The 21,481-nt window shown below is 30.5% G+C and overlaps 6 protein-coding genes across 6 annotated transcripts; 2 read left to right on the top strand and 4 right to left on the bottom strand.

Annotated features, from left to right (window-relative positions):
* Nucleotides 1-634: 634 nt before the first annotated feature.
* On the top strand, nt 635-3,381 carry PKNH_0216000 (Plasmodium exported protein, unknown function; the record flags this gene model as incomplete). The annotated part of the gene is made up of 2 exons (XM_002257793.1): nt 635-838; nt 1,066-3,381. The coding sequence occupies 2 exons, from the start codon at nt 635-637 to the stop codon at nt 3,379-3,381; spliced, it is 2,520 nt and encodes an 839-aa protein (XP_002257829.1).
* A 2,496-nt stretch (nt 3,382-5,877) lies between these two features.
* On the bottom strand, nt 5,878-7,791 carry PKNH_0216100 (heat shock protein, putative; the record flags this gene model as incomplete). The annotated part of the gene is made up of 4 exons (XM_002257794.1): nt 5,878-6,443; nt 6,710-7,154; nt 7,364-7,504; nt 7,681-7,791. The coding sequence occupies 4 exons, from the start codon at nt 7,789-7,791 to the stop codon at nt 5,878-5,880; spliced, it is 1,263 nt and encodes a 420-aa protein (XP_002257830.1).
* A 3,942-nt stretch (nt 7,792-11,733) lies between these two features.
* On the bottom strand, nt 11,734-12,979 carry PKNH_0216200 (Plasmodium exported protein, unknown function; the record flags this gene model as incomplete). Its single annotated transcript, XM_002257795.2, has 2 exons — nt 11,734-12,714; nt 12,893-12,979. 2 exons carry the CDS (start codon nt 12,977-12,979, stop codon nt 11,734-11,736), a joined length of 1,068 nt encoding a protein of 355 aa, XP_002257831.2.
* A 1,730-nt stretch (nt 12,980-14,709) lies between these two features.
* Nucleotides 14,710-15,460, bottom strand: PKNH_0216300 (hypothetical protein, conserved in P.knowlesi; the record flags this gene model as incomplete). Its single annotated transcript, XM_002257796.2, has 2 exons — nt 14,710-15,216; nt 15,341-15,460. 2 exons carry the CDS (start codon nt 15,458-15,460, stop codon nt 14,710-14,712), a joined length of 627 nt encoding a protein of 208 aa, XP_002257832.2.
* Nucleotides 15,461-17,437: 1,977 nt separating this feature from the next.
* Nucleotides 17,438-18,922, top strand: PKNH_0216400 (uncharacterized protein; the record flags this gene model as incomplete). The annotated part of the gene is made up of 2 exons (XM_002257797.1): nt 17,438-17,506; nt 17,852-18,922. The coding sequence occupies 2 exons, from the start codon at nt 17,438-17,440 to the stop codon at nt 18,920-18,922; spliced, it is 1,140 nt and encodes a 379-aa protein (XP_002257833.1).
* Nucleotides 18,923-20,226: 1,304 nt separating this feature from the next.
* On the bottom strand, nt 20,227-20,658 carry PKNH_0216500 (SICAvar, type I (fragment); the record flags this gene model as incomplete). The annotated part of the gene is made up of 1 exon (XM_002257798.1): nt 20,227-20,658. A coding segment is annotated over one exon (432 nt), but the record flags the coding sequence as incomplete, so codon positions are not given.
* Between the last annotated feature and the right edge of the window lie 823 nt (nt 20,659-21,481).

Genomic DNA, 21,481 nt, shown 5'->3' on the forward strand with positions numbered 1-21,481 from the left:
CGCCTGCATCGCTGAGAAGGATATGTTGCATGGTCTATTGTATGTGCATTATCTACCATATAGGTGTATCCTGCAAACAGTTCTCTTCCCATATATATATATATATATATATATATATATATAAGCCAAGTGTTGTAGAGCAAGACATGATCAGCAAACGAAAAATAGAACAAGGATATTTTTATATTTTTCGTAACGTATTAATTAATTAATAATCCCTAATCTGTTATCTATTTACATCATGTGAATATTTTATCTTGCAAGAATTAAAAATATTTTTGGTTCTTAATAGGAAAAAGTTTCAATGTATAATTTATTATTGTCCTTGAGAAACAATAAACCTATTTATGCGTTCACATATGAGCACGTAGGGCATAGATACAAAATGCATATAAGTATACATACAGTTCAGCAGTTAAATCTGAAGTTACAGGATATGTAGTTTATGCTTTTGTCACTCCTAGTGAAGATATAGATTTACAACTAAATGTTCAAATTGTACCGTGGTTTGAAAAAAATATGTAAGGAGTATTATATTGTTAAGTTACAAAAAAAAAAAAAAAAAAAAATAGCTAATGAAGATTATAATTCTTCTAAGTAATTATGATATTATTCAATTTAAAAAGTTTACATAATGGCGCAGAAAAGATGTGTAGTATTAAAGACTGCTACGAACGATGGTAGTGAATCCAATATAAAATCATCAACAGAGCTTTTCCCATCAATAATAGAAAGAATAATAGGATGTAGTGTTAAACATAAAGTAAATATAGTGCAATTTGTTAACAAAGTTTCAGTATGCGTTCTTGCAATATGGATCCTATATTGCCGTAGCAATGTAAGATAGAAGAAATTATATGTTTAAAAACTTGCACTTGATGTATGAATATATATAATTTTGAATACGCATTATTGCGTCTAGATGTATTATGCTTGCTTCTTTAATCAGCCTCCAGTGTAAAAACTCTGAAAGTGCATACATTGTACATATTAATGTTAACTATAATGACGCATACATGTATATAACGTAATTTCATCTTTTTATACTTTACCCATTTTTTATAGGAACCCTATTTTACAGAGAAGTGGGATAATAGCAGTAACAATGTGGACCTAGGAATGACCCAAAGTTTTGGGATCAATAAGAACAGATCTTTATCACAAGTAGATGTACTAAGGATGACAACGTATGACTCCAATTATTGTAAACCATGGGATAAACCATGTAGTTACTCAGAATTTCCAGAAGTTGGGGTAAAAATAGCACCACCTGGTATGCCCCGAAAAGGACCGCCTCTAAATAGTCCCCCGAAAGGATTCCCGCAAGTACCTCCAAATGGTTTTCACAAAAACGGGCCACTGAAAGGACCGCCTCTACGTGGTCCTCCAAATGGACACCCGCAAGTACCACCAAACGGTTTTCACAAAAGTGGTCCAATGAAAGGACCGCCTCTAAATAGTCCCCCGAAAGGATTCCCACAAATACCTCCAAATGGTTTTCACAAAAACGGGCCAGTGAAAGGACCGCCTCTACGTGGTCCTCCAAATGAACACCCGCAAGCACCACCAAAGGGTTATCCTCAAAATGGTCCAATGAAAGGGCCTCCTCTACGTGGTCCTCCCAATGGGCCCCAGCAAGTACCTCCAAATGGTTTTCACAAAAACGGGCCACTGAAAGGGCCTCCTCTACGTGGTCCTCCTAATGGACACACGCAAGTACCTCCAAATGGTTTTCACAAAAACGGGCCAGTGAAAGGACCGCCTCTAAATAGTCCCCCGAAAGGATTCCCACAAATACCACCAAAGGGTTATCCTCAAAATGGTCCAATGAAAGGGCCTCCTCTAAGTGGTCCTCCCAATGGGCACCCGCAAGTACCTCCAAATGGTTTTCACAAAAACGGGCCACTGAAAGGGCCTCCTCTACGTGGTCCTCCTAATGGACACACGCAAGTACCACCAAAGGGTTATCCTCAAAATGGTCCAATGAAAGGACCGCCTCTAAGTGGTCCTCCCAATGGACGCCCTCACGTACATACTAGTGCCAATGCAAGTAGTTCAGCTAATGGAAATTCGAAAAGTCTATCCAATGTAAATATATCAGAAGTATATTCGGAGGAAAATCTTCCACCATTCCCTGCAAAAAAATCTACGCGAAAGCAACCTGTAATGTTTGAGCATAATAAACGTTTTTTTCAAGAAACAGAGGCTGATAAAAAATTAGAATTTATAAATCCAAGTTATCAAAACCTTAATGATATGAAAAAAGATCGTGATAATAAAATACTAGCGAAATGTCCACCACGTGAAATAGGAAAAGATGTTAACCCTGCTAATGGTATAAAAATTGTAGAGTGTCCTGAAGATAATGAAATTAGGGATGAAGGACCTCAGGAAACGGAAAATGAATTCTTCAAAGGATTCACAAATAAAATTATGAGTAACATTTATGAAGTTGAAATGAACCGAGATCCAGCATTAGAATTAATAAAAGAGAATATTATAGATAATATAATTTCAGCAAATAAAGGAGTAAAAAAAAATATTGACATGATAAAAGAAAATATCGCAAATACACTGAAAACACTTGAAAACGGTGATTGGAAGCCTCCCATAGAATCAATTAAAGGGACAATATTAGAAAAAATTGGAAGTCTCGAACCAGAAGATTTAAAACCTAAATGTGAAGGAATAAAAGATGCTATTCTTGAAAAAATAACAGAAAATATCGAATCTAACGTAAAACCGAAGTTGGACAATATAAAATTAACTGTTCTGGACACATTGGACGACATTAATCATGAAGTTGTTCAGCCCAAAATTAATGATATAAAAGATACCATTAATAAAAATATAGGAAACCTGGAATATGAAGTGATACCAAAAATTGGAAAGACTATAAAAGAATGCGTTACAGAAAAAGTAGGAGATATTTCAACTGGTATTGGAAAAACATCGGAAACAATAAAAGACACAGTATTGAATAATGTAAAATCAATTTATGATAATGTTCCTGTTCCTAAAAATATAAAAGAAATGACTAATAAAGTAACCCAAAATCCAAACTTAACCATGGAACAAAATTTGATAAATTCAGTTAGTAGATCAACATTAGGATTTAACATTTTTGGGGATCTTAGAAAACGTTTTAAAAAATTAGGAAACACAACTAAAGCAATTGCAAGTTTAATTTTATCGTTTTTATTAGCAATCGGAGGAATCGTTGGTTCAGTTATTGTCAGTCCTTTTGCTGGTACTCCTGCTTTGATCTTAGCTCTGATTTTTTCATATTATACCGCAATGAAACTATTAGGAAAATCATTTTTCCCCAAGTTCAACTTAAAAAAAAAATCTTCTTCCCAAAAAAAAGTCAATGAAGAATAAAGACGTGTAGCAGAAAGATGCAAAATAGTATACTCCTCAAAAGAAAATTTCATGAAGTCATAAAAGTAATATATTAACTTAAATATATTGTATTAATTCTATCCTCAAGATGTTTTTATTATAATTTGTTTTTTGTTTTTTTTTTTTTTTTTTTTTTTTTAACTATTTTGTAAGTTCTTTTTTTTTAGTATTATTAAATAATAACATTTCCAACAAAAAATTAGATTGTACATTTACAAAAATTAGTTAATACATATATATATGTCAAAATGTGTATGTTACATTTACATTTTTCTTTTTTTGATGTATGCACATATTTTTACATTAAATATTGCCTAATTATATATATGTGTTTTAATTAATCTTAAAATGTACTATTTTTTTTCATATTATTATATTGGAATAAAGAATTATTTTCTATTCCATATATTTGAATGAACATAAAATATTCCTATTATATAATCCCTATAAGGATTACATTAAATTATTAATTAATTAGATTATTTTAAATTTAATACAGAAAAGGGAACTTTACATTTTGCTGTAAATTGGTAAAGTTTTTTTTTTTTTTTGTCATTCTTAATTTTCTTACGTATTTTATTTTTTGCGTCCCCCCGTCGTTTTACTTCGCTCGTTCTGTGCGGCTATTTCCGCATCTCTTCCTTTGTGACCTTCTAAATTTCTTTCCCTTATTATTATTATATTTTTGTTGTTGTCTCCCTTTTTGGTGTACCTGCGTGTACCTCTTTTCAAATTTGAAAAATCGAATTGAAACCGGCCTATAGATATTCCCTTCTTTTTTGGTCCATTCGTTTATTTCATCCCTTGACGAGAAAAAGAAAAGAAAAGAAAAAAAAAAAAAAAATTAGAATAGTGTTCAATTGTGTGTTTATTTACATACATCAGCTCTCTATGTACAGTAAAATTAATTCATCGCATATTATTTTATTTATCCTCTTAAGGAAATACCCCGCCCAGTAGGAATTTTCGTTTAGCACACAATAGAGGAGCAGACATAGACATGAAATCATCTATTTTATTATTAATTATTGGTTCTTACACAGTGAATTGTATTATCATTTTGTTTTCAGTAGAATACGCTCCAATGATATTGCAATTATTTGCTTATTTAATGGGAATGCAAAAAGGGGGGGAAAAAAAAAAAAAAGGAAAGAAAGAATATTTTCCTCTTCTTTATAAAATTTCCGCTTCATAGAAAAATAGATTTATCGCTTTATATAATGTAATAAGCGAATAATTATAAAAACGTGCTTTTTTTTTTTAAAAAAAGGCATGTCTCATATTACAATACATGCAAATCGAACCTTTCTGTGTTAATATGAATTAGGGCCTACCTTAAAAATTTGTGAAAATGAATCATAGGTTTCTGATGGTGAATAAGGGGGGAGTTAATGGGAAATATTTTATATTCTAATGTTAGGAATTCTTCTTTAGCCTTATTAAATTGTGAATTGATATGAAAAAAAATTAGTTTTTAAATAAATTGTTTGTTGAATAGGCGCAATGGGAATGTGTGCTTTGCGCATTTTATGCTTCGTTAGGTAGGTGGGAACATGAGCAGAAATGATAACCCATGTTTCGAAAGATATAACTGTGCCTTAAAGACTGAATAAATACTAAAACTATACGTAGATATAAGTACCAGATTATTTATTGTGTTACTCCCATAATGGGTATCCTTAAGAAGGACTACATTTGAATTACCGTCTTTCATATACTTAAAATTTATAGTAGCAGCTGCAACAGCCATCGTAGAGTACTGATTAACGGAAATGCCTTTGCGCCGAGCATTCTGGACAACTTGCAGGGCGCTCCTCTGAATCCACTGTGATAAAGATTAATATAACCTTCTAACATATGGAATGATATAATATGCGAGATAATTATTTAAATGATGATAAATGATATATTGTATATCATATTGTATACCATATTGTATACCATATTGTATATTTTGCTAAAATCATAAAATTTGTTATGGAAGAATTTCCCCCCCTTTTTTCCTATGTTCAAACAATTATGTAAAATTAAATTGTGCATATGCAGGTTTGAAGACATTTTTGCACAATTTAACTTTCTGATGGAAGCATCAATATATGTAAGATTTATACACAGAGATATATACATATGCTAATATTCCCAAGAAAAAGGGGAAAAAGAAAAATTACACGTAAAAAAAAAAAGAAAAAAAGGAAAAAGGACAAATAAAAATGGAAAATATTATTTAATTAAAGACGGGTATGTGTACATAACATTTTACAACAACATTTTTCCATTCACAACTGGAGCATTATATGGAAATATCACAATGCAGTTGTATTTTTGTTGTACGCATTTCATTTTGGTAAAAAAATAGGAAAAGCTTGTATATATTTGACAGTCATATGTTTGATATATTTATCAATCTATCAATATGTCTGTCTGCTAATTGGTAGGATGATATTTTCCTCTGTATCCCGTAATTCCTAACTACTTTCATCTTCTATTACATAAAATATCATTGAGGGTATCTTCTTCTTCGGGGCTCAAATTGGGGGGAAATACAATTATAAACTCAATTATTAGATCCCCCCTTTTTGATGGATTATTTAAAATAGGCATTCCTTCGTTTGGAATTGTTCTTCTAGAATTGGGAGCAACAATATCATCTACTCTTATGATTAACTCCCTATTATCTAATGTTATGAGCCCAAATCTGAAGCCATTTAACGCTTCATCTAAGGTTAATACACACCTAAAAATGAGATTATTACCCTCTCTTGTATATATGTTATGTTCTTTCGTTATTACATTGAAAATTAAATTTCCCGGTTCTATCCAAGGAGACACCTGATCCCCATCACCTTGGAATATAATTTGAGTTCCGTCACATAATCCTGGCTTTATATCTACAGTTAGCACTTTCTGATCGTCATAAGAAACGGGTCCATTATATCTCTTTCTCGTAACTTTTAGTTTTTTTTGGCATCCGTTATATAATTCTTCTAATGTCACAGGAAGAGATGCTTCGCATGACTTAGGCGTGTTATCCCAAGTAGTGCCTGTATCGGAAAGGGGACAGAAGGGTATACAGTGAAATGCATCTACTCTATATATCGCACACAAACGGGTGTGCTTTTTCTATATTACAAATAAAAGGAAGAAACGTTACACTTGACATAGTAATAATTCGAAATGGTAGCTTTATATTTGCAATCCATTTCTTTTGTTCCTTTGCCTCATGTTTCAGTTTTATTGTGCAAGTGTATAATTTATAAACATGCTGATATTATATATACGCGCAGGAAGAACATCTCAGTTGTCCTACCTCCTGGGGTGGGCGGGGAGTTTATCTTGGATTTCACGTTATTAATAAAATCTGAAACTTGTTGAAATCGTTCATTGAAGGCTGACTTAAATGAGAAGTTCTTAACTGGATCTATAAATTTATTCAACATTTCAGAGGCATTTATATTCGGCTTGTAAAATGAAAATATGGGATGATCACTAATACCTCGTTCCTCGCCATCGTCGTAAATTGTAAAATTCCCTTTCAACACTTCTATACCATACAGATCATAAATTCTCCTTTTATAATCATCTGATAGGACTTCATATGCTTCAAGCACAATCTTGAATTTTTCTTCAGCAATTTTTTTATACTCTGGATCTACATGTCTATCTGGGTGCCATTTCATGGTTAACTTTTTATAGGCTTTCTTTATATCATTTTCTGTCGCATCTTTAGGAACTCCTAATATAGCATAGTAATCCTGAAAGAAGGAAAGGGAAAATAGCAAACACATTGTGTATATATGGCTTGTCCATCAGAAGTGAAGCTCGATAATAACATAATGCTTATATATTGCAAGGATGTTCACTTGTGTTATGTTGCTACAGTGTCACGGTGGGTATCGTCCAAATGTCGATACTCCCACAGCGTTAAACATTATATTTTTTTTCGCATCGTTTTTATTAGAACCTCTAAATTTTCAAAGTTATCCCGCTCATGTGATGCTTCACCCTGACTATCTCTTCCCGCTAACCATCTGTTATTTCTGAAGTCTACTTTTTTTTTCAAACTGTGGTGCTCACTGTGACCCCATTTTCTTGAAGGATTTCCCTGAAAATTACAACGAATGTTATAGAATTATGCAATACAAATGGCTATTTAAGTACGAATGTAGAAACACTATATGTACATTATTTAGTATACAGGGGGGGGTAAACGTTTATATATGTCCTCAAAGTTTTGCAGGACGTCTTCGAGTATTTTTTCTCTATTTTTCGTTGTCCTACCTGATTAGAACCGGTTATAATCCAAATTAGGAAAGAGAACAAAAATAGTTTAACAGAAAAGGGGAAAACATTTATTTCTTTTTTCGTAGAGTGTTTCATAGAGATTGCCATCTATCTCTATATCCCTTTCGTAAAATATTAAGTTACGCTATAATGGTTTCCATAAAAGAAACTGTTACTCGTGATCTAAATAACTTTTCCTTAACGCTTTCATTTCATAAGTTAGAAAAATATACAGGGGATAGCCGATTTTTTATATAATGTACATATTAAGGAAAGTAACGATTGTACCACATATAATACATGTATACTTATATACATATACATAATACGTACAAATGGAACAGTATGAAGACTATATGATTGATTCGCTCAAAAGGATATTAAGTACCTACATAATGTTATAATTACGAAAATATATAACGTCTGTATATGTAAAATCTAACTAATGACAAATGGTATTTAAGTGTTTAATAACCCCAATGAATAACTTTTCATATTGATAATAAATTTCATTTTTAAAGAAATCAGAAATAAAAAGAAATGGAAAAGCATTTAATTTTTTTTTTCTCAAGAAGCTACTAATTAAGATAAAAATTGTCATAAATTAAACAAAATTTTATTTTTAAAATAAGGGAAAATTAAAAAAAAAAAAAAATTTACAAGCGTTTATGACTTCACAATAATTATGAAAAAGAAGAAACAAATATATTTCAGGTACATAATTAATGTACTTGTTATAATTATTTCAATATGGACACTACTAATAAATTTAAAAGAACAGAACTAATATATATAAAAATAAAGCAGGTATTTTCTTATGTACATCAGGTATTATTTATACATTGCCCACATAATGCTTTTATATTCTATGAATATATATTACCTTAAAAGTTCCTTATATATTTATAAATAATAGCATAATAAAAAAAATAAAATTTTAAACCATTAGCGTTTTTTTATATACGTTTTTTAGATTCAGCACTCAGCGGAAAAAGAAAAGAAACGAAAAAATATTTTTCAGAAGTAGAAAAGGAATCCGCATTCAATAAACAAAAATTGGAGGCTACGAAAAGGGAAATATCATCTTTCCTTTTGTTATATTTTTAAAATGAAAAATAATTGAGTCTGGGCTTTCCATTTTTATTCTTAATATACATGAAATGAAATTAAGCTATTCATATATTTTGCCTTTTTTTTTCTTTTTTTTTTTTTAACAATGTAAATAGCATTTTTTAAATTATAATATTTTTTAAATTATAATATTTTTTTGTACGAATTGCAAAGTAGGTATTCATTATGCGTGGTAGTACAAAAGTCCGTACCACGTTATACAAGCAAAAAATCCGTTCTGATAAATAAAATAAAAAGGATGCGAATGCTCAAAAAAAAAAAAATTATTCCTTACCACACATGAAAAGAAAAACAATAAAACAAAATAGAAATAATAATAAAAAGGAAAAGAGGAAAAAGAAGGGAAAAAAAGACAAAATTCAGCTTCAACATACACAATGAGCAAAGAAGTAGCACACGAATTAAGGAGATTACTTAGCTTACGTTGTTAGAAGAATTCCATGTTTATCATATTAAGGGAGTAATTGTGAAAACTGTATTAAGTACGAAATTTTTATATGCTAGCCTTTTCATTTAGGACGTCTTCAGCACTGACAATATTTTTTTGTGTCAGACGAAAGAATTAACTAAATTAAGCTACCAAATGAAATACCTCGGAAAATGTAATTCCGTAGCTGCTCTATTATATCCATAACATTTTTCTTTGTGTTTTCTCTCTTATTCTTTGAAAATTGAAAATATTTCAAAACCTTTAGTTATATTTAAAAACATAATTAAAGAATTTATTCAAGGAGCATAAAATAAAAGTATTATTAAATCAAAGTGTAATTGCAGGAATACATGTTCTTTGCGGAAATAACCATAAAAACTGTACAATATTATAGTAAAAGTGAACTACAAAAAAATGAGCCGTATGAATTTATGCGAAAAGATTATAAAATAATAGAATAGGCACAGTACAGCAGGAGCAGCAAAATGATATTATTTAAAAAAAAAAAAAAAAGGAAAAAAGATAAAGAACTTATGCTTATATAATAAAAGTTGAAGCAACGCACTATTTTTCCATAGTGTCTATCAACAAATTTTTTTTGTGTGTAATTTTACGACTTCTTTTCGAACATTATTAATTAGTATGAGTGCGGCATATTAGATTGATCGTAATATTATAAAGTGTGTTGAAATTACTAAAATATTATTTAAGGAGTGGCTGAAGTGATTAAAGTTAATGCTTGGTTTAAGGATATATTTCCACTTCGATTATACATTTTCACCATTCTTTGCGCACTCATAGTATATAAGTGGAGGAACCCACATACGAATTTGTGGCATATATGTATATAACATATCTGAAGTGTTTATCGTATACTGTGGCATGTGTGTTTTCGCTTGGAAAAATAACACCTACACTATGAAGAGTAGCAATGCTTTTTTAGAGGAAAAAATGAATCATTTATAATTGTATATTTAAAAGGTCTTTTTGTCAGTATTAGTTTATTTAAAAAAAAAACATTATATCATTATGTATGATTTGTCGAAGCGAATCATATTTGCTTTTGTAATTTACGATTACGTTAAATTGTTCAGTTCCTTCATAGCATTCTTCGGAGGGGCGCCTCACAAATAGGAGATTCTCATAGGAGACTTGTAAAAATTTTGATATTAACACGGTTATCTGTATAAATATTTCGTGCTATTTTTACATAACTTTTTTTTTTTTTTTTTTTTTACGGCAAATTTTACTATTTCGTGTTTATTTGAATGTATATGTATTTACACCAGTTGTGCATTTTTCTCATTCCTAAATGTAAGCACATTTAAGAATAACACTTTAAGGATTTAAGAAAAAGGGGACGCAGCTACAATACGCGCTATTTTATCCTATGTAACATTACCTACTTTTTTTTATAATGTAGAAATAATGACATTTTAGTAAACCTTATCTTCGCTTCACCATAAAACAACCTTCTAGCTTTCTTGTCATGCTGTGATGGAAGAGAGCTTAAATGCAAATGTAGGTGAATAATTAATAATATACAAAAGGGCTAGAAATAAATTACGCGAATCTTATTTCTTCAGAAAAATGTCAAAGCATAGTATGAAAAATAAATAATTTCCTTAAAAAAAGGACACCAAATTTTTATATGTGTGGTGGCAAGAGTAAACAAGACATGAAAATGTCTATTGCAAATTATGCATTTATGGAACAAATCTAAACATTTTTTTTTTTTTTACCTTTGGTTACATTTTCCATTTTCGAATTAACGATACAGAAAATTTCGGAAAAAATAAAACGTCCAAGGGAACCATAATATTTCAGTTTATTCATAAGTGTGGGTAAAATATATTTCCCATTTAATTGGAATATCTTTAAAATTGTAGCGTCTACTACATGAAGTTATTACTATGCGTGTCTTTCATATATGTGTGTTAAGTATACAGAAGCACCATATGAAAGGGCGAATGCAGTTGCACAGATGATAGTATAATGTGGTTCATAATTCACATATCTAAAAATACATTAGGAAAAGATTATACATATAAAGAAAATAGATAATAAATCGCAAATCATAAATAATAGATGGAAAACTATGAAACAAAATAAAAAAAAAAAAATTATTGGAATGTTGCTGTAATGTGAAAATTAAAGCACATAAGCACCTTGGTAGGTTTAACAATAATATAAATTAAAAAATAAATAAATAAAATAAAAAAAAGGGGGAATATTGCGGAGAACCCCACTCTATTATGACAAATGAATTATGTAGATCCATGAAATAGGTATAGAATGTTACGTATACATTTGTGTAGGAAATTTATACTGGAGGAAGCATAAAATATCGTAGGATTTTTTCCCTAGGACGGAAACCTAGAGGGAATATATTTTATCCGTATTACGTCAATATTTCGGTTATACAAGTAGCAGTGCGTATACCATTGCCTGCTTACCATCTAAGAGTAATACCTTCTTCTGGAATAAATTTAATGAATGTAATAAAAATAATTTTTTCCTCGAGTAGCAATCAGCTCACAACGTCGTTTGTCCTTTATCCAGTCTAGGGAGGAACATTTTTTTGCCACTTTCACCGTCTTATACAACACGTAAAGCACAGTTATAAAATATATTACAAATGCTGAAACAATACCTACAGGATAATGTAGTAGAATAGATCCAATCAATAATAAGGAGGATATCAGAAATGGAGAAAGAACATTAAAGTATATTTTCTGCTTTCGTGATCTATTTTTGGCGTGCGTACGAGTTCTACTATATGTCATCATCTTCATTAATTCCTTCTCGTAAAATGTGTCAATGGATTTAAAAAATTTAAATAAGGAAGGGAAAAATCTGTTTCTACTGTTTTTACACTCGAACCCTCTATATGGATTTCTTGATTTATATAATTCTTTATCATGCGTGTTCTTATATTTTGATGGGTGGCGTCTTTTTCTGTACGACTCACAGTTTTTTCGTGCACCGTATACTCTATCACGGGCATAATGGTATTTACTATCATCAAATGAGTGGATGCCTCGGGAGGTACCTTTATCATAGAATGTTTCTTCACTGTTCCTATAATCGTTGTCGTTGTCATCATCATAAAAATCATAGAGATCATAGCCTTCTGCAGTTCTATTACAATTATTATGATACTTCAATGAATCAGGAACCTTCTTGCAAGCTTTTCTACGTTGCACTGAATCTGTGTATCTTATCGCATCATCCTTTTTCATTAGGGTGCTAAAGTTATTGTTACCATTATGGTAACGTAATAAGGTGATTAATTTTCTTTCAAAATTGGCACCATCTTCGTTTAATAATTGTTTTATATTTTCTCTCAGGAATGCATATTTTGGGCTCAACTCTTCCTCTGTGTTTACTCTCAGTAACCTGCTAGTTCGTACGTGTAATGACTTACTTAACTGGTTTACGAGGCCATGCGGTTTGCCAAGGGAGATGTCCTGAAGATGGGGGAAACATCTGGAACATTGTGAGACGTGCTACGAAATATACACACACACATATATCTATATATATTTTTTTTGCATATTTGTGAACGAATATTTCTGCTTAAACTGCGCAAGCGAAACAGCAGGACCCTGTGGAGCGCTTAAATTTTCATCTGAGCATGTCTCGTACCTCATTGGAATAGTTCCATGTGAATATTAAGAGGGTAAGGACGATAAAATTAAGTAAGAGTTTAACTATTCTGTTTTTTTCCCTCATAATGCATTTATTTTTGAGTTTGTAAAACATCAGTGTGGTAAGAGAATTTTGGACGAATCATAATTTCATCTGTATGCAGCGTTCAAATTGCCAGGGGCACAGTAGTATATTCTTTTTTTTTTTTTCTTTTCACTTACGCACTTTATAAATATAAAATATCAATTGCTTTTGAAGTTAACTAAAAATATTTGAACTATTGAGGAGGACAAAATATGTGAAAATGTATTAAGTTAGGCGATTGTTTAAATATTTTACACCTAAACACTTATGCATTTCTGGGAGGAAAAAATATTTTCAGAGTGTGCATTATATATTTGTACATATATATCTTCAAGCATGGATCAAATAATCTATGCAATAATGCGAGTGTGTACAGTAAGCACGGTGTACATAATAAATTCATAGGAACTCTTACTGATGTAGGACTTTGGAGAAATTTTAATCAAATTATTTGCATGTATGCCATGCTCATGTATATGGGATTGTAATTTTTTTTTTTTTTTTATTCTTTATCCTAATGTGACAGGAGTGTAATTTAAATAGATCCCTGCTTATTTTTTAACATATATTTTTTTTCAAATAGCATGGTAAAAATTACTGTCCTCCTTTAATTAAAGCAATGCGGAGGTTTGAAAAATACCATATATGCAATGTACTGTATAAAATTATTTCTTAAATAATTCTTATGAATAAAAAGTGGAATAATAAGTCAAAGAGAAAAATGAAGTACACGAATATAAAGGAGCAAATGAATAATGGAGCGAAGAAATAGAACGCATAGCTTAAGGGGCGAAAGGGACGTAGCACCAAATTATTATATATATATTGGCACGTGCGAAAAATATTAATATTGACATCTGGAAAAATCTGAAGGAAAAGGTGTCCATGAGCAGTACACAAATACATTTAAATTTGATTTATCCATATTTTCGTTTGTGTCATTATATGGGAGTTACACATTTGTGAACAGCTTTAATGTACACATAAGGATGATGTACCAAAGGTGCCTTCTCGAAGTATTTTTATTTATGTGTAATGAAATTTTACTAAGCCCAGCGTGCTGCACATAAGAAATATGTAATAATATGTATAATGTAAAATGAGAGAACAAAGTCGAAATTTATTTTCCAAGCAGTCATGTTACACTAATGCGAAGAAAACATAGAAACACTTTCAAATAAATAGTAGTAAGTTAAAGAAAAATGTTTTATTTCTTTAACAGTGATTTAATGGAAATGCCGAGAAAATTATAATTTTATAAAAATAAATGTGAATGCAGAGTTAACACTAACAGATGACAAGGGAAATAATTTGGAAAAATGGAAAATTTAAGTAAATTGATATTATCGCAGAAAATTGGGAATTTATTTTGTGTAACGCTTTATTCCACCTTTTTAAGTGCTATCCCATAATTGTAATATGAGGAAGTAACCATAAAATTATTTATCATTACACATAGGCGGAATACATTGTAAAATGAGAAAAAAATATTACCTGTTTGTGCAGAAAAAAAAAAAAATTGTGTTTTCTAAAGGATGTGCCCTATATAGATCATTATTAAGTGTAGTTGGAAAGGTAACTTATATGTGAGCAATGAGGGAGCCCTTTTTGCAAAGACAAAGTTAAAAGTTTAAAATTGCAGTGGCCTACTATGTTCCAATTTATTTTCGCATAAATGGAAATTATTTCATTGGATAATTGTTTCTCATCAGGATGATAATTATATGTTCTCATTTAAATGAAGATTTCTGTGAATTCTTCAATTTTAGACTATTCAATATTAGTGCTATATTCTGATGTACAAATGGTGTAGTGTATAATTCATATTTCTCAGCGGGGGGTAACAAATTGGAAATATATTTTTGATAAATATTTACGCCCATAACTTGTTTCATTGCATAAAATGAGTATTGTCCCCTTTGAATATTATGTAATAGAAATATATTTTTATGTTTAGAATGATATAATACTGTAATGTTACACTTATTTGATGATAAACAGCAGTGTCTTAACAAATGGGAATTGTAAGCATGTACACATGTTGGAAGGTATCGTTTGGATAATATTGTATACGCTTTCCTGGAGCAATTCACGTATTCACATTTAATGGTGTGCCCTATGCCTGGCTCACAGCTATGAATGAATGTGTACATAGCACACCGCTGAGTTGGTTGGAGGTCTGGAGAGAGTGGTAACTCAGGGATTCTAATTAATTGTGTTAACATATGCTCTTGCTTCTTATTATCACATGTTACATTTTATATTTATTAATGAAATTATTTTACTCAAAAGTATATTTGACGTTGTTAAAAGGGAATGTTATGCATTTAATCTAAATTATTTTTTTTTTTTTATGCTCACTCGCCTTTCATTGTCACACTTGAGGAACGGATGTGTAATATTAAATTGCCATCTATAAAATGTGCGAACGTACCATTCGTTCAAATAAAATTGAATGTTATGGAGCTTTTTATGCTTCATGCAATTTCGAATAATGGTTCTTATTTCTTATTTGTGATTTCATCTTCTTTGATTTCGAATGAAACATGCTCACTGTACAGTAACCATGTCAAATTGGGCAACTACAAAAATGGATCATACAGAATAAACATTACAAAGCTATGAAGGATATACTATTTTTTGACTTTTCTTTATATAGGAAAGAATATATCACAATAGAATAAGGGAAATAAAATAGAGAACTAAAACAATGAATATGTCTTTCTTTCGCATATTTATAATGTATCCGTCATAATTTGGTACTGGAATAAACTGGAAAGGTTAGGAGCAGTCAAAATAAAGTACAAGGGAGATCCGGAGAATGAGCATTGGTGCTTATTAGATTTCACGGAAGTACCATATGGGTAATATAGATATGTGGGCAATGGAGCACCTGTGGGTTTTTTTTTGAAAATTTTTAATTGATCACTTTTTCTTTGGTAGTAATTGTCTTTAAGATGCTGTGTTACAAAGTACTATTATAAGGCAACAAAGATACAATCATTGAAACATTTGTATTTTTTTTTTTGTTAAATTTTTATTATATTCTTTTGCTTTAATGTGTGCTATGCAATTTTATGATTTCTATGTTACTCATTTACAACACCTTCGACAATTTTTTTTTTTTTTTTTTTTTTTTTTGGGTGCAAATGACAAAAAATTTACCACGAATGGTTTAGGTATTATCTTTATAATATTCTATGATAAATTTATGAAAATTTTCAAAAAAAAAATTTATTTATATCTGATCTTAATTTTATATTCTTGCCGTTTCTTCAATAAAAAAAAAATTAATGGAAAAAAATTTATTTCCACTTTATTCTATTTTTTTAATATGTTCGTAAAAAAAAAAAAATCCTCATTTTAAATAAATAATATATATATGTGTTAGATAGCGTACCATACACGGCTTTTACAACATATAGTATCCTTAAAATTAAAAGGAGGAAAACATAAATTCGTTCTACAGTGTCCGTGGAAAAAAAAAAAAAATTGTCCTAGAGTGGAAATATTTGTACACCGTTTTGTTATATATTGATATTGAGAGAGATTACAGAAATATATAATAATTCATGGGGAAAGAAAAGCAAAGCAGAGACATCCCCACTTATGTTCCTCATAATATTTGCAGGACTCCTCCTTATTTGATGAATAATGCTCTGGAAGAGTATTCACTTTACGACAGAATTAAAAGCAGATAATATATAAATGTTTTATGTATTCGTATATTTTATATTCATTTTTGTGGCATGAATAATTTTGTAAATATTAATATTTTCTACAATTTGAAGGACATGCTTAACTATTTTTGGAGAATTTATATTGCATGGTGAAAATTGATATTTCGTATATTAAATAATATTCTATCGTTCCTAACATTTAAATATTTATTCTAAACCTAGAACTTGAACGTTAAAAAATTGACCATCCACCATTATATCTATATTGGAACAATAATTCATAAGTCCACATATATTTTCTCTTCCCCGAAATATCTAATTTGAATTATTCCGTATCTACAAGTGCCATATATTTAGAGAGCATCTAACGTTCCTTCACCATACTGAAGACTTTAATTTTTATTATTTTAAAAAATGTAATATTGGATAATTTGTACAGAAAACATTCACCTATTATTCTGTATTATGACACTTTTTTATATGTACACTATTATGCGCATTTTTAATTACCTCATTTGAGATATATTTACAAAACCATAGAACACGATACACAGTACGTTGCATATACACAAAGGATTTCATGAGCATATTCCTTATTACGCTAAGAGCAGAGAAAAAAAAAAAAAAAAAAGAAATGAAATAATTGTATAATCTACACAAATATAAAAAAAAAGAATATATCATATTTTCCGAAATTTATTACGATAAGAAAAGAAGGAATAAAAGGAAAGAAAAGAATTAAAAGAAAAAAGAAGAAGAACAACAACAAACAACAAAAATGATATCTCTTAGGAAACTTCCTCTATTCATCTTTGTTGTATACTCCTGGCAATGTTCCGGCAACTATGTAAGATATGAACTGGGAAAATTTAAAATTTTGAGTATTTGCTATCATTCATCGCTATGATCCATAGGGGAAGCGTAAAAAAGGAGGGGGGGAAGGAAAATGTTTCTGCCTTTTGCAGAAAAAGAAAAGGAAAAAAAGGAAGAGAAGGGAAGGAAGGAAAGGAGGGGGGGGGAAGAAAAAGGGAAGGTTCTTCCTTCCCTTTTTCTTCCCCTTTCTTTTCCTGAACATTAATACTTATACGTGCTGCGTACATGAGTCCTAAATATAATATAATATACATTTCTTACTTTCTTCCCTTTTCTTACATTTTTTTTTTTTTTTCCTTTTTTTTGTTTGTTCTTTTAGGTGAGTGCATTAAGCACATTAAACGATGATGATGCTACTTCTATGGAAAGTCTATTTACAAAAGTGCAGAAGACCAAATTTGATAAGAATGGGAACTCTGACAAATTAACCAATTATGACAATTCCATGGAAAGTCTATTTACCAAAATGCAGAAGACCAGATTTCCCCACTATTCCGATGACTTGTTCACCAATTATGACACTTCTATGGAAAGTCTCTTTCCCCAAATGAGAGATATTCATGGTAATGACCATGACTACTTCCACCATAATGGTCGTCATCATCCTCATCATCAGCATCATCATAATGGTCATCATTATGATGACAAATCAACGAATTATGACAGTTCCATGGAAAGTCTCTTTCCCAAAAGGAGAGATTTTCATGGTGATTATGAGGATACTATATCCACAGATACTTACTCACAAAAAGGTGGATACGTCGACAAACATAACTACAATTTTGGCGAAGATTTCTATCATGTAATGTACAAAAATAATGGATATGAAAAGACAAAGGCAAAGGCCAAAACAGGAATACATTTACCCATGTTAGATGAATATTCCATAGAGGAACATGAATATTATAACAATTCTAAAAATGGTAGGAGAATTAATAGTGTAAAGCGGAAAACATACAGGAATATATCTTCTATACGCAAGTTCTTTAACAAAATCGATGCCAAGCTCGAATCAGAAATTAGACGTTATTTGGATATGAAGGAAGGGGGAAAACATTGTTATCCAATTAGAAAAGTAAATGGGGCACGGAAATTTTTTAATATTCTCAGCAAGTATAGAGTGTTCGTTCCTCTTGGTGTGCTTGGAATATTTTCCCTGTTAATTTTAACATCCCTTCTAAAAATAAAATTCCTCGCCACAATGTCCTCATTGCCCGCTTCGACTGGTTTAGTTTCATCCAACGCGCCATTTATCCTTCCCGTACTCTCTGCTATGCTCTATGTACTGCCCCTTGTGGCCGTTCCTGTAGTACTCATTGGATATGGCCTTCTGTTATTTTACTACATACGCAAATTGAAGAAAATGAGACGCTCAAGGAAATATATATAAAAAATTTAATTGTCATGAGGAATAAGGACGACTAATAAGCAAATTTGGTGTATCCCATACGACGTGCCTGAAAAAAATATATTCATAAGGATCTCCTAATAATGGTCCAAAGAAAAAAAATATACCTACACATAGGCGAACCCTTCCATTTTTTTTTTTTTTTTTTCCTTCTTTTTGTACACCTACTTATGTATATTGAGGAAACATTTCTTCCATGTGAATTTATGTACATCTTTGTGTAATTCCCCTTTTTTCCTGATTAACTTTCATTAGAATGTCTTTAGTAATTTATTAAAATCTAATGATACTGCAGAAAAAAAGCTACAAAAAAAAAAAAAAAAACATTCTTCTTTTTTTTTTTAAGAACATACATTTTTTTTTTTTTAGAACACCCATTTTTCTTTTTTTTTTTCCTTTTTATTTTTTCTTGAAAAAAAAAAAAAAAAAAAGAATCTTCCCGTAATACATCTAAATACCAGGCCATATATTGTTGTTTTTACACCTTAAAACATGGAAACTTGAAACCTGAATCCTAAAACTTTTTTTTTTTTTTTTTTTTTCCTCTTTTTTTTTTTTCTTTCATTTTTTTTATTTTTTTTCTTTTTCCTTAAAAATTTTTTTTTTGTTGGCATTCTTGCGAAAAGTTGCCCCCAATAGTTGTTATATCTTGTTCTCGTAAAAAAAATGTAAGGGACATCCGCGCGCGAGTGCCCGCGCCCCCCAGCGCGGACACTATATTACGATTTCAGCGAAAAAAAAGTGTGGAAGAATGCTAAAACATTCATATAATTAGAACTTTATAAAAAAAAAAAAAGTAAAATAAAATAAAATAAAAAAAAAAAGAAAAAAAATCAAATAATGAGAAAAAAAAAAAAAAAATGTACATTGTATTCATAATATTTTTCGTGTAAAAAAAAAAAAATATAATGGTTCCATATAATCATAAAAACCATGTCTATACAATAATTATTATAAGATGTTACTAAAACAATTACAAAAATGTGATGATATTCATGCTAAAAAATTACATACACACAAAAAAAAAAAAAAAAAAAAATTCATGATTTAATTTTTTTGTAATGGGGGATTTTTTTTATTTCGTATGAAATAAGGGTTGAATTTTTTCCTTCCCGACCTTGTTAACGTTACACATATGGGATGAGTAAATTTTCTTCGGTACAACTTGAACCCTGAACCCTAAAACCCTGAAATGTGAACACTAAACTATGAGCCCTAAACTGTGAACCCTAAAATGTGAACCCTAAACCTTAAACCCTGAACCCTACAACCCTAAACACTGAACCTTAAACCATAAACCCGGAAACTAAACTTGGAACACGTTCCATTGGAACATTTTCCATAGGAACCCCTTCCATAGGAACAAGTTCCTTAGGAACCTGTTCTTCTCCCATTAATTCGGATCCCATGAACTCACGAACCAAAAGTTCCAGAAAATCCTTCTGGTTCAATTGTGTGTCCCCTTTTTGACATTCGTCCAACACTTCAAAATGAATTTCAATAATCGTTCCACGATTCACGCGACCACTACCAGCAGGATCGCGACCAGAACGTTTCGTTCTTGTTGGAGCAGAACGAGGTTTTCGTTCCTTCACCAATCGATATTCATGTGAACTATCTTGTTGCACATGATCGAGGACTTGTTCCTGTACTGATGGACCAGGAATTCTTAAAGGAGCTCTTCTGAAACGTCTTATTTTACCCAGTTGGCCAAAATACTACAAAAAGAGAAAAAAAAAAGGGGGAGAATCTTTTTGCTAAGAAGATTATAGAGTGCTATATTTTTTCTTCTTTCTTTTTTTTTTTTTTTTTCTTTCTTTTATTTTATTTTTTTAATTTTTTTTTGCGTTAAAAAAAAAGAGAATTTTTCCCTCAAAACATGTAAATAACAGGCCATAATTGTTGTTCTTACACCCTGAAACCTTAACCTAAATGCGAAATCCTACACATATACACCTGTAAAATATTAAATCCCGCAAACCTAAATACAAAATCTTACACATGTACACCGTAAAATATTAAATTTCGCAGACAACGTAAAATATTAAATTTCGCAGACAACGTAAAATATTAAATCCCGCAACCTAAATACGAAATCTTACACATATGCACTTGTAAAAATATTAAATTCCGCAACCTAAATACGAAATCTTACACATATTCACCTGTAAAATATTGAATCCCGCAACCTAAATACGAAATCTTACACATATACACCGTAAAATATTATAAATCCCGCAACCTAAATACGAAATCTTACACATATTCACCTGTAAAAATATTAAATCCCGCAACCTAAATACGAAATCTTACACATATACACCGTAAAATATTATAAATCCCACAATCTAAATACGAAATCTTACACATATGCACCGTAAAATATTAAATACTGCAACCTAAATACGAAATCTTACACATATACACCGTAAAATATTATAAATCCCACAACCTAAATACAAAATCTTACACATATACACCGTAAAATATTATAAATCCCGCAAAACTAAACGCAGAATCTTACACATATACACCGTAAAA

This window comes from Plasmodium knowlesi (genome assembly GCF_000006355.2).
Source record: "Plasmodium knowlesi strain H genome assembly, chromosome: 2".
Classification (NCBI taxonomy): domain Eukaryota; phylum Apicomplexa; class Aconoidasida; order Haemosporida; family Plasmodiidae; genus Plasmodium; species Plasmodium knowlesi.